The sequence below is a fragment of the Triticum aestivum genome, chromosome 2D (genome assembly GCF_018294505.1).
Source record: "Triticum aestivum cultivar Chinese Spring chromosome 2D, IWGSC CS RefSeq v2.1, whole genome shotgun sequence".
NCBI classification, from domain to species: Eukaryota; Viridiplantae; Streptophyta; class Magnoliopsida; order Poales; family Poaceae; genus Triticum; species Triticum aestivum.
The window spans coordinates 529,809,307-529,827,893 of record NC_057799.1 but is presented as its reverse complement, the minus strand read 5'-3'; the positions used below and the strand labels follow the sequence as shown (position 1 = coordinate 529,827,893).

Here is an 18,587-nt window from a genome sequence, read left to right as displayed (position 1 = left end):
GAGAAAGATAGGGGCTTATAGTTTCGCCTCCCAACCTTTTACCTCAAGGGTAATGTCAACAATAATAGTTTATGCTAAATTGCATCCAATTAGATATATATGTCAGGATCTTTCCAACACACTGTGCTTGCCAAAGGATAAAATATAAAAAGGAAATGTGAAGATCACCATGACTCTTGCATAAGGGTGAGAGATAAAAGTAAAAGATAGGCCCTTCGCAGAGGGAAGCAGAGGTTGTCATGCGCTTTCAGGGTTGGATGCACAAAATCTTAATGCGAAAGAATGTCACTTTATATTGCCACTTGTGATATGGACCTTTATTATGCAGTCTGTCGCTTTTATTTCTTCCACATCACAAGATCGTATAAAGCTTATTTCCTCCACACTAATCAATCATACATATTTAGAGAGCAATTTTTATTGCTTGCACCGATGACAACTTGCTTGAAGGATCTTACTCAATCCATAGGTAGATATGGTGGACTCTCATGGCAAAACTGGGTTTAAGGGTATTTGGAAGCACAAGTAGTATCTCTACTTGGTGCAAAGAATTTGGCTAGCATGAGCGGGAAAGGCAAGCTCAACATGTTGGATGATCCATGACAATATGCTTTATTTTTAGATATAAGAAAACATAACCCATTACGTTGTCTTCCTTGTCCAACATCAACTCTTTAGCATGTCATATTTTAATGAGTGCTCACAATCATAAAAGATGCCCAAGATAGTATATTTATATGTGAAACCCCTCTTAATTGCAACGATGACCAAAACCATGTTTGTTAACTCTCAACAACTTTCAATCATCATACTCTTTCTATGTGAAGTCATTACTATCCATAAGATCAATATGATCTCTTTTTATTTCTTTTTATTCTTTCTTTTTCTTTTATTCCCTCAAGATCATAGCAAAATAATCAAGCCCTTGACTCAACACTAATCTTTATTATATAGCTCACAGACTCGATTACATAGAGGGATCATAAAGCAAAACTCAAAACTAGTTCATACTAAAAATTTATTCTACTAGATCAAGATACTACTAAAAGGATCGAACTAAGAAAACGGTAAAGATAGAGATGTGATGGTGATACGATACCGGGGCACCTCCCCCAAGCTTGGCAGTTGCCAAGGGGAGTGCCCATACCCATGTGATTATATCTCCTTTTTCGGGGGTGGTGATATTCTTGGCTATGATACCCCTCAGGATACGATTCTCCTCCTCGAGCTTGTTAACCTGCCGCTTAAGATCCATTATTTCCTTACGGAGCTTACCTGTGACGGTTAAAGCTCCTTGCACCCATGGATGCTGCATAGCTGCGGGAGAACAAGTAACACTCTTTTTCATATTTTCATAAGAGAGAAATTTAACATTGGAGGGGATGACCGAGTTTGGGATAGCTGAGCTCTGTAGTTCCCCCATTGTGAAGCCTGCCCGGAAATGAGAAGTAACTTCTTGATCCTCCTCCATGGCATCTATCCTTTTCAAGTCAGCTTCCATCTCTTCCTCCGTTGAGGGCCCAAAGTGATAGGCATCGTTGTTTGCCCCTGGACCTGGTGTCGGATGAGACACCCGACTCTCCCCGACTGACTCTTGAGAAGACATCTTGCTCTAATCTGCGGCAGAAAACAGCTCGAAACAAGAACAGAGGACAATTGCGTGATACCGGAGTCAAAACCTTCGGGAGATTATATAATGAATTTTTACCGACCAAAATACGTAACGTGCAAGAAAATGGAGTCCGGAGAGCGCACGAGGTGCCCACGAGGCAGGGGGCGTGCCCAGGGGGTAGGGCGCGCCCTCCACTCTCGTGGAGCCCTCGTGTCCTTCCCGGACTGCTTCTTATTTTTCTAAATATTCCAAAATGGAGAAAAATTGCCATTAGAACTGTTTTGGAGTCGGTTTACTTACCGTACCACATACTGATGTCTACTACACAACCTTCTTCTTGTAGACGTTTTGGGCCTCCAAGTGCAGAGGTTTGTAGGACAGTAGCAAATTTCCCTCAAGTGGATGACCTAAGGTTTATCAATCCGTGGGAGGCATAGGTTGAAGATGGTCTCTCTCAAACAACCCTGCAACCAAATGACAAAGAGTCTCTTGTGTCCCCAACACACCCAATACAATGGTAAATTGTATAGGTGCACTAGTTCGGCGAAGAGATGGTGATACAAGTGCAATATGGATGGTAGATATAGGTTTTTGTAATATGAAAATATAAAAACAGCAAGGTAACTAATGATAAAAGCGAGCACAAACGGTATTGCAATGCTAGGAAACAAGGCCTAGGGTTCATACTTTCGCTAGTGCAAGTTCTCTCAATAATAATAACATAATTGGATCATATAACTATCCCTCAACATGCAACAAAGAGTCGCTCCAAAGTCACTAATAGCGGAGAACAAACGAAGAGATTATGGTAGGGTACGAAACCACCTCAAAGTTATTCTTTCTGATCGATCTATTCAAGAGTCCGTAGTAAAATAACACGTAGCTATTCTTTCCGTTCAATCTATCATAGAGTTCGTACTAGAATAACACCTTAAGACACAAATCAACCAAAACCCTATGTCACCTAGATACTCCAATGTCACCTCAAGTATCCGTGGGTATGATTATACGATATGCATCACACAATCTCAGATTCATCTATTCAACCAACACAAAGTAGTTCAAAGAGTGCCCCAAAGTTTCTACCGAAGAGTCAAGACGAAAACGTGTGCCAACCCCTATGCATAGGTTCATGGGCGGAACCCGCAAGTTGATCACCAAAACATACATCAGCTGAATCAATAGAATACCCCATTGTCACCACGGGTAGCCCACGCAAGACATACATCAAGTGTTCTCAAATCCTTAAAGACTCAATCCGATAAGATAACTTCAAAGGGAAAACTCAATCCATTACAAGAGAGTAGAGGGGGAGAAACATCAGAAGATCCAACTATAATAGCAAAGCTCGCGATACATCAAGATTATGCTGAATCAAGAACACGAGAGAGAGAGAGAGAGAGAGAGAGATCAAACACATAGCTATTGGTACATGCCCTCAGCCCCGAGGGTGAACTACTCCCTCCTCGTCATGGAGAGCACCGGGATGATGAAGATGGCCACCGGTGAGGGATCCCCCCTCCGGCAGGGTGCCGGAACAGGGTCCTGATTGGTTTTTCATGGCTCTGGAGGCTTGCGGCGGCGGAACTCTCAATCTATTGTGTTCCCCGAAGTTTTTAGGGTATATGGATATATATAGGCGAAAGAAGTCGGTCAGGGGAGCCACGAGGGGCCCACGAGGGTGGAGGGCGCACCCAGGGGGTGGGTGCGCCCCCCTGCCTCGTGTCTCACTCGTTGCTTCCCTTACATGCACTCCAAGTCCCCTGGATTGCTTCTGTTCCAAAAATAACTCTCCCGAAGGTTTCATTCCGTTTGGACTCCGTTTGATATTCCTTTTTTGCGAAACACTGAAACAAGGAAAAAAACAAAAACTGACACTGGGCTCTGGATTAATAAGTTAGTCCCAAAAATAATATAAAAGTGCATAGTAAAGCCCATTAAACATCCAAGATGGATAATATAATAGCATGGATACTTCATAAATTATAGATACGTTGGAGACGTATCAGCATCCCCAAGCTTAATTCCTGCTCGTCCTCGAGTAGGTAAATGATAAAAGAAAGAATTTATGAAGTGTGAATGCTAGCAGGTGCATAAGTTTGATCAATGATAATTTCAATCACCTTTTCTAGCATCATATATGTCATAATAGTAGCTCAACTCATAGAACTTTGCATGATCAAGTAACAAACTATTCACATGTTAAAGTATAGATCATAAACTTTCTTGAAAACTAACAAACCGTGTTATTAGTCATCAAACAATTACAATTCATCTTATTTTCAGGAAGAGTCTATGTTAGAGCTTTGATTTAGCAAATCCCACATACTCAACCATCATATAGTCTTCCATGATTACTACCACTCAAAGCATATTTTTAGAACAAATAGTATTCATCGAACACAGAGAAAGATAGGGGCTTAATGTTTCGCCTCCCAACCTTTTACCTCGAGGGTAATGTCAACAATAATAATTCATGCTCAAATATATTTGAATGGCCATATATGCTTAGATCTTTCCATCACATGATGCTTGCCAACTAAAGAGTAGGTTGGAATGAGAAGGAATACTACTGACTCTTGCATAAAATTAAAAGATAGGCCCTTCGCAGAGGGAAACAGGGATTTGCAGAGGTGCCAGAGCTCGAAGCAAAAACAGAGATGAAAATAATTTTGAGAGGTATGCTTTCATTGTCAACATAACAACCAAGAGTTCCCAATATCTTCCATACTAGATACATTATAGGCGGTTCCCACGTAGAAAGGTAAAGATTTTACTCCCCCTCCACCAACATTCACACTCCACGGCTTGTCCGAAACAACGGGTGCCGTCCAACTATCAACATTCCTGGGGGAGTTTTGTTTAAATTATTTGCGAATTTGTTTTTGATCTTTTGATCATAGGACTGGGCATCCCAGTTACCAGCCATTTTCTCGTGAATGATGAGCGGAGTCCACTCATCGTGAGAATAACCCACCTAGCATGGAAGATACTGACAACCCCTAGTCGCTACATGAGCGATTCGGGCATACAAAACAGATTATTATTTGAAGGTTTAGAGTTTGGCACATGCAAATTTACTTGGAACGGCAGGTAAATACCGCATATAGGTAGATATGGTGGACACTCATGGAAGTAACTTGGTTCAAGGAATTTGGATGCACAATTAGTATTCCCGCTTAGTACAGATATTTTGGCTAGCAAAGGATTCTAAATAGCAAGCACCACATGTTAGAGGATCCATAACAATATAACTGCTATACAAATATACCCAAGCATAACTCATTATGTTGTCTTCCTTGTCCAACTTCAACTAATTTTCTCAGGTTTGAAAATAATTAATGGGGCTCACAATCATAGAAGATGTCCAAGATAGTATATTTATATGTGAAATCTCTCTTCCTTCAATATTGTTTCATGAATTGTTCAAGTGACCAATACAATGTTTGCTAACCTTCAAAAAATGTACCACCTCTACTTCTTATATGTGAAGTCATTACTCCCCATGGGAAAGCCATATGAAACATATATAATTTTAGATTTATGACATTCAAATCATTCAACCATTTACTCATAGGGTATAAGTGAAGCACATGAGTAAATGACGAACTACTCCAAAAAGATATAAGTGAAGATCAATGAGTAGTTAAATAATTATGTAGCTATGTGAAGACTCTATCTCATTTAAGAATTTCAGGTCTTGGTATTTTATTCAAACAGCAAGCAAAGCTAAAGAAAATAAAATGACTCTCCAAGCAAAACACATATCATGTGGTGAATAAAAATATAGCTCCAAGTAAAGTTACCGATGAACGAAGACGAAAGAGGGGATGCCATCCGGGGCATCCCCAAGCTTAGGCTCTTGGTTGTCCTTGAATATTACCTGGGGGTGGCTTGGGCATCCCCAAGCTTAGGCTCTTGCCACTCCTTATTCCATAGTCCATCGAATCTTTACCCAAAACTTGAAAACTTCACAACACAAAACTTAACAGAAAATCTCGTGAGCTCCGTTAGCGAAAGAAAACAAAACACCACTTCAAGGTACTGTAGTGAACTCATTCTTTATTTATATTGGTGTTAAACCTGTATTCCAACTTCTCTATGGTTTATAAACTCTTTTACTAGCCATAGATTCATTAAAATAAGCAAACAACACACGAAAAACAGAATATGTTAAAAACAGAACAGTCTGTAGTAATCTGTAACTAACGCAAACTTTTGGAACTCCAAAAATTCTACCAACATAGGACGACCTAGATAATTTGTTTATTGATTTACTGCAATTGGAATCAACATTTTATCACGTTCTGGTGATTTTTAACAATTGTTTTTGTGAACAGAAAGTTTCTGGAATTTTCAGCAAGATCAAATAACTATCATCCAAGAAGATCCTATAGGTATTACTTGGCACAAACACTAATTAAAACATAAAACCACATCTAACCAGAGGCTAGATCAAATATTTATTACTAAACATAACCAAAAAGAAAGAACAAAAATAAAAATTGGGTTGCCTCCCAACAAGCGCTAACGTTTAACGCTCCTAGCTAGGCATGATGATTTCAATGATGCTCACATAAGACATAAGAATTGAAACATGAAGAGAGCATCATGAAGAATTTGACTAGCATATTTAAGTCTAACCCACTTCCTATGCATTTATGACATTTAATTGTTCATCAGGAAAGCTATCATCAATAGGTAGTGGGTCATCAAGAACATTTCCTAACCTAGACAAGTTGTCTGCAACGGGGTTCTCAGCTCCCTTTCTATCAATAATATGCAAATCAAATTCTTGTAGCAAGAGAACCCATCTAATAAGTCTAGGTTTAGCATCTTTCTTTTCCATAAGATATTTAATAGCAGCATGATCAGTGTGAATAGTTACTTTAGAATCAACAATATAAGGTCTGAACTTATCACAAGCAAATACAACTACTAAGAATTCTTTTTCAGTAGTAGCATAATTTCTTTGGGCATTGTATAGAGTTTTACTAGCATATTGAATAACATTTAATTTCTTATCAACTCTTTGCCCTAGAACAGCACCTACAACATAATCACTAGCATCACGCATGATTTCAAAGGGTAAATTCCAATCAGGTGGCTGAACAATAGGTGCAGAAATCAATGCTTTCTTAAGTATTTCAAATGCTTCTACACAATCATCATCAAAGACAAATGGTATATCTTTTTGTAATAGATTAGTCAGAGGCCGAGAAATTTTTGAGAAGTCCTTAATGAACCTCCTATAAAATCCAGCGTGACCAAGGAAACTTCTTATACCTTTGATGTCCTTGGGACATGTCATCTTTTCAATAGCATCAAATTTAGCTTTATCAACTTCAATACCTCTTTCAGAAATTTTATGCCCCAAGACAATGCCTTCGTTAACCATAAAGTGGCACTTTTCCTAGTTCAAGACAAGATTAGTTTCTTCACATCTCTGCAAAACTCGATCAAGGTTGCTCAAGCAATCATCAAAAGAGGATCCATAGACGGAGAAGTCGTCCATGAAAACCTCGCAAATCTTTTCACAAAAATCAAAGAATATAGCCATCATGCATCTTTGAAAGGTAGCAGGTGCATTACATAAACCAAAAGGCATACTTCTATAAGCAAAAGTACCGAAAGGGCATGTAAAAGTGGTCTTAGCTTGATCATCAGCTGACACATGTATTTGAGAGAAACCAGAATAACCATCTAGAAAGCAAAAATGTGTATGTTTGGATAATCTTTCTAGCATTTGATCAATAAAAGGTAAGGGGTAATGATCCTTTTTAGTAGGTTTATTTAATTTGCGGAAATCAATTACCATCCTATAACCTGCAATAATTCTTTGCGAAATCAATTCATCTTTGTCATTAGGAACGACAGTAATACCTCCCTTCTTAGGGACACAATGGACAGGACTTACCCACTGACTATCAGCAACGGGATAGATTATACCTGCCTCAAGGAGCTTTAGTATTTCCTTTCTTACCACTTCTTTCATTTTAGGATTCAGCCGTCGTTGATGATCAATAACTGGTTTGGCATCTTTCTCCGAATTTATTTTGTGTTGGCATAGAGTGGGACTAATACCCTTAAGATCATCAAGAGTATATCCAATAGCGGCACGGTGCTTCTTCAGAGTTTTCAATAATTTTTCTTCCTCCTTCTCTGAAAGGTTAGCACTAATAATAATAGGGTATATCTTCTTTTCATCAAGATAAGCATATTTAAGAGTATCAGGCAATGGTTTAAGCTCAAACACGGGATCACCCTTGGGTGGAGGAGGATCCCCTAGGATTTCAACAGGCAAGTTGTGTTTCAGAATAGGTCCCTGTTTAAAGAACACTTCATCTATTTCCCTTCTTTCATTCATAAACATATCATTTTCATGGTCTAGCAAATATTGTTCTAAAGGATCACTAGGAGGTACGGCAATAGAAGCAAGACCAATAATTTCATCTTTACTAGGCAGTTCCTCTTCACGGTGTTGTCTACGAAATTTAGAGAAGTTGAACTCATGAGACATATCACCTAAACCAATAGTAACAACATCCTTTTCGCAGTCTATCCTAGCATTAACAGTGTTTAAGAAGGGTCTACCAAATATAATGGGACAAAAGCTATCTTGTGGGGAACCAAGAACGAGAAAATCAGCCGGATATTTAGTTTTCCCACATAAGACTTCAACATCTCTAACAATTCCCATGGGTGATATAGTATCTCTATTGACAAGCTTAATTGTAACATCAATTTCTTCTAACTCAGTAGGTGCAATATCATGCATAATTTCTTTGTATAAGTCAATAGGTATTGCACTAGCACTAGCACCCATATCACACAAGCCATGATAACAATGATCTCCTATTTTAACAGAAATAACATGCATGCCTACCACAGGTCTATGTTTATCTTTAGCACAAGGTTTAGCAATTCTAGCAGTCTCATCACAGAAATAAATAACATGCCCATCAATATTATCAGCCAAGAGATCTTTAACAATAGCAATATTAGGTTCAACTTTAACTTGCTCAGGAGGTGTATAAGTTCTAATATTGCTTTTACGAACCACAGTTGAAGCTTTAGCATGATCCTTTATTCTAACAGGGAAAGGTGGTTTCTCAACATAAGCAGTAGGAACAATAGGATCGTTATAAGTGATAGTCTTTTCTTCAACTTTAATAGGTGCAGCTACTTTTACTTCTATGGGAGGATGATATTTAAACCACTTCTCCTTAGGGAGATCAACATGAGTAGCAAAAGATTCACAGAAAGAAGCTACTATCTTAGAGTCAAGTCCATATTTAGTGCTAAATTTACGGAAAACATCGGTATCCATAAAACATTTAACACAATCAAAATTAGGTGTCATACCTGACTCCTTACCTTCGTCGAGGTCCCAATCTTCAGAGTTGCGTTTAATTCTTTCTAATAAATCCCATTTGAATTCAATAGTCTTCATCATAAAAGAGCCAGCACAAGAAGTGTCGAGCATGGTGCGATTGTTATCAGAAAGCCGAGCATAAATTTTTGAATAATCATTTATCTTGAGAGCTCATGATTGGGGCATGAATATAACATTGACTTAAGCCTCCCCCAAGCTTGAGCGATGCTTTCTCCTTCGCGAGGCCAAAAATTATATATATAATTGCGATCACGATGAACAAGATGCATAGGATAAAACTTCTGATGAAATTCCAATTTCAATCGTTTGTAGTTCCATGATCCCATATCATCACATAGCCTATACCATGTCAATGCATCTCCCTTCAAAGATAAAGGGAAGACCTTCTTCTTGATAACATCATCGGGCATACCTGCAAGCTTAAATAATCCACAAATTTCATCCACATATATTAGGTGCTCATCAGGATGTAATGTTCCATCTCCTGCAAAAGGATTAGCTAGCAGTTTTTCTATCATACCCGAAGGAATTTCAAAGTAGACATTTTCATTTTCAGTAGGTTCAATAGGTTGAGGAGCAACTCTTTGCTCTACTGGTCGGAGTGAAGATACCTGAACAAGCCCCTCAGAGGATTACTTTCCATAGTAACAAGTGACAATAAATTTCAGCACACTATATAAATTTTTCCTTACCAAATTCCACCTACCAAAGGCGCTTCACTCCCCGGCAACGGCGCCAGAAAAGAGTCTTGATGACCCACAAGTATAGGGGATCTATCATAGTCCTTTCAATAAGTAAGAGTGTCGAACCCAACGAGGAGCAGAAGGAAATGATAAGCGGTTTTTAGCAAGGTATTCTCTGCAAGCACTGCAAAGGACAAGCCTGGACAAACTCTTATATGAAGGAAAATGCTCCCGAGGACACATGGGAATTATCGTCAAGCTAGTTTTCATCACGTTCATATGATTCACGTTCGGTACTTTGATAATTTGATATGTGGGTGGACCGGTGCTTGGGTGCTGCCCTTACTTGGACAAACATCCCACTTATGATTAACTCCTATTGCAAGCATCCGCAACTACAAAAGAAGTATTAAGGTAAACCTAACCATAGCATGAAACATATGGATCCAAATCAGCCCCTTACGAAGCAACGCATAAACTAGGGTTTAAACTTCTGTCACTCTAGCAACCCATCATCTACTTATTACTTCCCAATGCCTTCCTCTAGGCCCAAATAATGGTGAAGTGTCATGTAGTCGACGTTCACATAACACCACTAGAGGAGAGACAACATAAATCTCATCAAAATATCGAACGAATACCAAATTCACATGACTACTAATAGCAAGACTTCTCCCATGTCCTCGGGAACAAACGTAACTACTCACAAAGCATATTCATGTTCATAATCAGAGGAGTATTAATATGCATATAGGATCTGAACATATGATCTTCCACCAAATAAACCAACTAGCATCAACTACAAGGAGTAATCAACACTACTAGCAACCTACAGGTACCAATCCCAGACTTAGAGACAAGAATTGGATACAAGAGATGAACTAGGGTTTGAGAGGAGATGGTGCTGGTGAAGATGTTGATGGAGATTGGCCCCCTCCCGATGAGAGGAGCGTTGGTGATGACGATGGCGATGATTTCCCCCTCCCGGAGGGAAGTGTCCCCGGCAGAACAGCTCCGCCTGAGCCCTAGATTGGTTCCGCCTCGTGGCGGCGGAGTCTCGTCCCGAAAGCTTGCTTATGATTTTTCTTCGGACGAAAGACTTCATATAGCAGAAGATGGGCACCAGAGGGCCAACAGGGGGCCCACGAGGCAGGGGGCGCGCCCAGGGGGGTAGGGCGCGCCCCCACCCTCGTGGCCAGGGTGTGGGCCCCCTCTGGTATTTCTTCCGCTCAGTATTTTTCATTATTTCCAAAAATAACTTCCGTGGAGTTTCAGGACTTTTGGAGTTGTGCAGAATAGGTCTCTAATATATGCTCCTTTTCCAGCCCAGAATTCCAGCTGCTGGCAATCTCCCTCCTTATGCAAACCTTGTAAAATAAGAGAGAATAGGCATAAGTATTGTGACATAATGTGTAATAATAGCCCATAATGCAACAAATATCGATATAAAAGCATGATGCAAAATGGACGTATCAGTGGACGACACTCTCCCCTCTCGTTTCTATGCATCACCATGATCTTGCGTGTGCGTATGAATTTTTTTGAAATTACTACGTTCCCCAACAGTGCGGACAGCGGCGGTGCTTCCTGGTGCTCCTCCTCCACTTCCAGCGCCGGGAGGTTGAGGTCGCGGCGCGCTGGGAGAGCGGGCGTCGGCGCAACGGCCTCGATCTTCTCTGTCTTCACGTTCGGCAAGAGGTTGATGACGAGCCTGGGCTTGAGTGCGTCCAGGGGGACTGCAACAGGCGGTGAGGAGAACTCTGGTAGTGGATTGTAGCCCGACGGGTTAAAGTGCTCCGGGTCCTCGTCAGATGGCGTCGGGGACAGGAGGCCCGACCCGTACCCGTAGCCTGCGCAAGAGTACATCAGCGGAGGCGGCGCTGCGAGTTCCTCATCGAAGAAGTAGCGATCTGGGTCATCGACGAGCCATTCGGCGCTTGGCCCGGCAAGCATCCACTCCATGGGCGCGTACATCGGCGGAGGAGGCGGTAGTTCGGTGGCATCCGTTGTGATGTTGGAGGCAGAGGCCTCATCCTCGTACTTGATCCCGACCCCTGCCGCGACGTTCGACACTGCATCAACCTATTCGTCGACATCATTTGGAGCGGCAGCAACCTCTTGGGGCATGACCAGAACCTCTTCCCTGGGCGCATCCGCCCTGGTACTCGGTCCTGGCGCTCTAGGGGAGTTGCCGCGGTGCACCCTACGGTGACCACAGTGGAGGCGCTGGCGATGGGCATGGCGGCGAAGGAGGCCACCACCAGGACCGTAGTGACGAAGAGGAGCACGATATGGTGCACTGCGGCGGCGGAGGCCGCCGTTCCTGTTCAGGCGATGCTGATGGCGGCGTCCATAGTTCCGACGTCGAACAACGGCCAGACCAAAAGTCCGGCGAGGAAGACGGAGACGACGATGCTCCCTGGCCACGAACCTGGCGAAGGCAAAAGCAAGGTCTGGCAACAATGCCATTGTTCTCACCTTTCTTCTTCTTGGCCTATTCTCTCTGTACTAGAGCGATGCGTGCATGATAACGCGAGAAGAAAAGAAAGATTGAAGTGAATGAGTGCTTTCATTGATAATGACTGCAGGTTTTATGTCTCCTGAACAGTCGCAAGTACAAGCCGATTACAGTGTTCGCGTTGATTCGAAAAGACACGACGACGGTTTGGAAAGACACGATGATGACTGTCGCTAGGTACTGCGTCTGGACAACGCCAGGATTCCAACGACCAGTTAGGATATTCTAAGGAATCTACTAATCGCCTAATTAGCCTAATACTAATACTACTAGATTCCTAACAAACATATACGAATAAAGCAACCGCCTAGACCTCACATCCTGCGCCACGTCATGGATCCACACCAGCACCCTCCCAGCTCATCTCACCCTTCTGATCCTAATCCAACGTCCCATCTCCACCGTCTCGCGGATCGACCCACAAAAGCACCTCCCGCCCCAAATCCTCCAAAATTTTGCACTTCCCACCCAAAATCCTCCCATATAAACCCCCTCGCCCTCACATCCCAAAGCCCATCGCAAGCATCAGACTCCCGCCAAAGCAGTTCCTCTTCATCCTAATCACCCTCTCTCGCAGCGGCGATGTCTGGGCGCGGCAAGGGCGGCAAGGGGCTGGGAAAGGGCGGCGCCAAGCGCCACCGGAAGGTCCTCCGCGACAACATCCAGGGCATCACCAAGCCAGCGATCCGGAGGCTGGCGAGGAGGGGCGGCGTGAAGCGCATATCCGGCCTCATCTACGAGGAGACCCGCGGCGTCCTCAAGATCTTCCTCGAGAATGTCATCCGCGACGCCATCACCTACACCGAGCACGCCCGCCGCAAGACCGTCACCGCCATGGATGTCGTCTACGCGCTCAAGCGCCAGGGCCGCACCCTCTACGGCTTCAGAGGCTAGATTCGTGTAGCGGAGCAACTTCCTCGTGTGCTCTGTGTGATATGTGCTATGGTGGATGGATTTACTGATTTGTTGTTCGTCGTTGTGTTCTGTCTTTGGGTTCAGTAGGCTGTGTAATACCCTGTTCTGTTCAATGCAATCAGTTTGATTCTGAATCCCGGCGAAATGCTTCACTGCTGAATTGTATTTTGCTTTTCTAAGACTGACTGATTTGATCTGTTTAGATCGCGTCGCTGTACTGAATAAGTCTTCTATTTGTTCAAGCATTTCACACTCGTTGCTTCCCAGTTTAGATCCTATAGCTATACTGACTCAGTCTCAAGTATTTGAATCTCGTTGCTTCTCATTTTATTTTAGATAGTATGGCTGTAAGGGGATCGTTGCAATACTTCCTCTTACAATGTGTTTGGTTCGGGGGAATTCGAGATGGGGAATGGGAGTTGAGGGGTGAGGAGATAAAAGTCCACTGTTTGATTAGAGGGAATGAGAGTTTAAGTGGGAAGGGGAATGGGAGTTGAGAAAGCCAATTCCCACCTATTTCTTCCCAGGGGGTACCCTGTTAATTCGTGAGTAGAGTTTTATCTCACGCTAATTCCCATCATATACCAAACAAGGGAATGGGAGTAAAAATCTACTTCCCATGACTACTCCCTCCATAAACACTCTTATGCAAACTCTCATTCCCCTGCCCAAGGTAAGCACATCGTCCATGTTTTGGTTTGGCTTGACTGCGGAATGAAGTGTGAGCTTTTCTGTTGTTTTTAGTGGTCTGTTTCTGAACGCTACATCAATCCTTTGGAGCAACTATCAGAGTTGATATGGTACATACAAAATTAACAAGTGCCTCTAATACGTAGAACGACTATCTGAGGCTCTGCATTGAACTTTTTTTTCGTCCTAATAATAGTACTGTCGCTTTGAGAATTGTACAGTAGAGATAATATACTTTTCCTAAAAATCTGTTTTTTCTCACTGCTTATACAGTGCAACCAACTCATAGGTTGCTTCTCTTCTCTTTTGAGAAATTGTAAGGTGCTATTAGTCATTCTCTGGAGCAGGGATTGCTTGTGTTTTGCCAAATTCGCTTGTGACGAAACATCGCTAGTCTACTCGACATGGTCAAGGTAAGTGTTGGGTCTTGCGGCTCGCGGCACCTAGCTGGTAGTAGGAGTGTTCAGTTGTAAATGCTAGCACCAAACTTTGTTTCTATCAAATGCATCGAGATACAAAGCTTTTGTGGCTTTTTTTTCAAATAATTCCTTTTACCAAATCTCCAATCTTTTGGTACAACGTTGAAATTGGTCGTTGTAGTGCTGTCACTTGAGGTGAGCTTAGACAACAGCGGCTGCACTATCCTATGGTTCTTTAAATCTTCACTTATTAAGCTAAAAAGCTATTCACTAATGTCACATTGTCAACATTGTTAAGAGGACCGTTAAGGGCATGGCCAACTCGCTACCCCGCCCATGTACTAGCCCGGCTCAGTTGATGTGTTGGCATGAAAGCCATAGCCTGAAGACCAAAGGTGCATCTTGCAGAGACTGCATCCTTGGCTCAAAAGGTGTGATATGGCCTCTTCGATTCACAACAATAGGAAAAACAAATAATTCTTTTCAAGAGGTATGAGTGAATGTGAAAATTAATATGGAATGTAGCACAGAGGAATCCTTAGGGAAGATTCCTATAGGATTCAATCCTATGAATCAAACAAACAACATAGGAAAATTTCCCAAGGATTCTAATCTTGGAGAATTCCTATGAAAATCTTTTGAATCAAAGGAACCCTGAAATGGAGAAAAAGGGAAGAGAGAAAGGTTGAACGTGTCCGACAACAGGGGAAAGAGAAAAAGAGTAAGAAGATGACATCATAGGGAGTAGCTCTCCTTGGATGATTGTGGTACAACCCAACCGATTCATTCAATTTTATCTTTGTGAACAACTTGAGACGACACAATTCAGCTGCGTCCATAACTCATGCCCTAAGAAGGAACTCTTTCAGAGGGAGTGAATTGACGCCACTTTCATGTATGACACTGGCACCATTGTGGCATTCTTCTCTGATTTAATAAACTTGACTTGTGCATGGTAATGATGCACAGGCTAGAGGCTTTGTTTCTTCCAAAATAATAATAAGGAAACATGTCAATGACAACCAACAATCTGAGTTACTTTTGCTCTCTCTATAGTTTACCACATTAAGATACCTTTTATTTTTCTCTCATGAAAATCTTACTAACAACCATTAGCGGAGCGTCAGCGGGACCAAAGGGGGTCCCGACCCCCCTTCCAAGAGAAATATTACAAAGATGAGCTCTTGTTAAGCCTAAAATCCCTGCTAATCTCCCACCCTCTCTAATCTCTCTAGCTCTTTTGTCCCCTCCTTAAATTTCATTCACGCTCCGCCACTGCTAACAACCAAGGAGCTAAAACGAGTTAATATATTGGAATCTACCAAAGTTTAGCCACCATCAGGGTGCACACTTTGCTGCCATCGCCCTCATTTATTTGTTCGCAACAAATGACATTGGCTGCGAGCCTAAACACACGTAAAGATTTACTCCCACTGATCCATATTACGCCGATTTAGTGCAAAGCTGCACTAAATCAGCGATAATTAATGTGGATAGGAGGGGTATTAAGCATCTCTATAACACACGTACTACCTCCTTTTTGGTTTATAAGGCTTGTGCGTATTCCTAAGTCTATAATTTGACCAACATAAGATGAGTTTTGTAGTCTAAAAATTATACCATTAGAAAGTAGACGATTTAAAATTTCTAATGATTTTTTTATATATAACTTATATTATGTTGGTCAATCTATCAACCTAGAGATACGCGCAAGCCTTATAAACAAGAAAGGAGGTAGTAGTTCTTTTCCTTTTAGGACCAGGAACATTTTCCACCCTCCCACAGGACCTCGGGAGCTACGGCGGCGATCTACCTTCTCCTCGGCGAGAAAATAGACCCCCTCTCCCTCAGACCGCTATTTCGACGATAGGAGGGGACAAAGACCCCTTTTTGACAGGTGGTGGTAGGGTTAGGTTTTCGTGCAAACCTCGTTGGTGACACGACGGTGTCGTCGACGACATGAAACACGTCATTTCCGTTTTGTCCTCATTTCGATGGTGCTACTTTGCATCACTAGGAGACACATGGAGGATGGTATGTCTCCATGTCAAGTTGTCCGGGTTGAGTTTCTCCTTTGAAGATTTTCCAATTCCAGCAACAAAGTCGGGTCCTTGTTTTTGTGCACCTTTTGCATAGCATTCTTGACATGCTGAAAATTGTCTTGGATCGATTGATTTTTTTACGAAGGCCATCTGCGAGCAGGGGACAACAACTTACAAACATTCTTTTGCGATAGAATGCATAAGACTGACCGTCCAAAAATCCTTCACTCTTGTAGCATCACAAGACTTGGGTAGAAGGATAATTGTTCCTATTGTAGGTGTGCATATAAGAGGTAATCTCATCAGTTTTACATAAGATGATAGATGGATCAAATCTATTCCATTATATCTCTCCAAGTAAAGACTAACATGTAAGAGATCTCCAACCGGATCCCCAACTCCCCCCCTAAACATCTGGGCAGACAATCCAGACACCACCTGGACCAAAAACAACCACCCAACATGAACCCCCCAAACGTAGCTCATATGTTCGGGCTGCCCGGCACCCCTAAACCCATCCCATATGTCGGTGCGGATTTGGGGCCACCTTGACGGACCGGACACACGCGCCACGTCAGATCCAACAGGCTGGACTCACTTCAAATGCCTCTTAATCGTCTCCAACACTCGCCCAACTGCGTCTCCACGTAGCTCTGCAATCGTTCCCAACCCACAGTGTCGCCACCAATACCTCCAGTCCTTCCAGGACGTCCTTTGTCGCCCCGAATCCGTCGCTGTTCGGACTAAGCCTCGATAATTCCTAGTCCGCCAGACATACACCTCACCCTCCATGTGTTTGACGAATTATCGGGGCATGTTTTTAGATTATTTTAATCATTTTCTAGGCAAACGATGGATTCATCAAATGAAGAGTTTGATTACAATGAGCTCGATGAATTCATGTTCAAGGAACTCATTGATTCGTTGGATTCAGATATCGATGATGACAAAGATGCTGACATGATGGTGAGTATCTAGGAAGAAACGGAGAAGAAAGAGGAACATATTCTCAACTTCAAGGGTTCGATAAAATGTAGGATATTATGCTCTCCTATGCATAATTGCATGACTGCTTTGAGGATGCTTGCATATGATACAACCGAAGATGTCGTTAATGAGATTGTCCGGATGGGAAAGAGCACATGCATTGACGCAAATCTGACATTTGCTTGGAGGCGGTGAAGGTGTTTGGATCATAGTTCCTGAGAGAACCAAATGCCAAGGACACAAAAAAGCTATTCACAATTAGAGCATCAAGAGGTTTTTAGGTATGCTCGGGCCGGTCGATTGCTTCCATGGAAGAGCTGCCTGATAAGTTTGTGCAGGCAGTATCAAGGTCACATCAAGGAGGCCACCATCATATTTGAAGCAACATCGTCGTAAGACTTGTGGATTTAACATATCCTTTCTTTGGCATGCTCGAAACTCATAATGACATCAATGTGCTTCAACAAACCGTTGTTCAAGAGACTTTGTGATGGGGATGATCTGATATGGACCTACACAGTAAACGGGTATGACTAGAACATTGGGGGTACTACCTAGTAGATGGTATCTATCTTTAATGGACGACGTTTGTGAAGACCATACCCAATCCCCAAGGCAATAAAAGAAGTCTCTTTGCACAAATGCAAGAAGGTGTTAGAAAAGATGTGGAGAGGATATTTGAAATGCTCCAAGCTCATCGAGGTATAGTTCCTGGAGCTGCAATGATGTGGAATGCATAAACAATGTGGTAGGTGATTGTAGAAGTGGATGCTCCATGCTCCCTCGGGCCTAAACATGGACCAAAAGTGGGCTGCAATTTAATTGCAGCCAGCCGAGTCTTGAACTGAAAACCTCTTGGCTCCAATACCATGTAGAAGTGCATGCTCTAGCCAATGCAATCAAAAGACCGATCTGATGAAGAGAGGCGGACAATATATTTAAACACCCCCTCACGCCTAGGGATGTGAGATTGATGTAGGCTGCAGAATCATTTTATTTAATATAGCTTTGGCAGGGTCTTGAACTCAAGACCTCTTGGCTCAGATACCATATTGAATTCATGCTCCAACCAACTAATCCAAAAGACCGATCTGATGGAAGAGACTAGGCAATACATTTATATGTCAACACTCTCCCTCACGTGTAGCTCCCGCAGGCCTACTATGTATAAGTGCATGCTCTAGCCAATACAACGAAAAGACCGATATGATGAAGAGAGACGTGCAATATATTTCAACAGTGATGAACCATCGTGTAACCTTGCATGATATGATTTTGGAGGATGTGGGCGAAGGGTCATCCCACACACATGATTTTGAGAAGTC

At 42.3% G+C, this 18,587-nt stretch overlaps 1 protein-coding gene across 1 annotated transcript; it reads left to right on the top strand.

Annotated features, from left to right (window-relative positions):
• Positions 1–12,740: 12,740 nt before the first annotated feature.
• LOC123049795 (histone H4) lies at positions 12,741–13,298 on the top strand. Its single transcript, XM_044472669.1, has one exon. The coding sequence runs from the start codon at positions 12,792–12,794 to the stop codon at positions 13,101–13,103; it is 312 nt and encodes a 103-aa protein (XP_044328604.1). The 5' UTR covers positions 12,741–12,791; the 3' UTR covers positions 13,104–13,298.
• Positions 13,299–18,587: the final 5,289 nt, after the last annotated feature.

Excerpts from the sequence above, each read along its gene's own strand:
- LOC123049795 (XM_044472669.1), top strand. The coding sequence starts at position 12,792 with ATGTCTGGGCGCGGCAAGGGCGGCAAGGGGCTGGGAAAGGGCGGCGCC.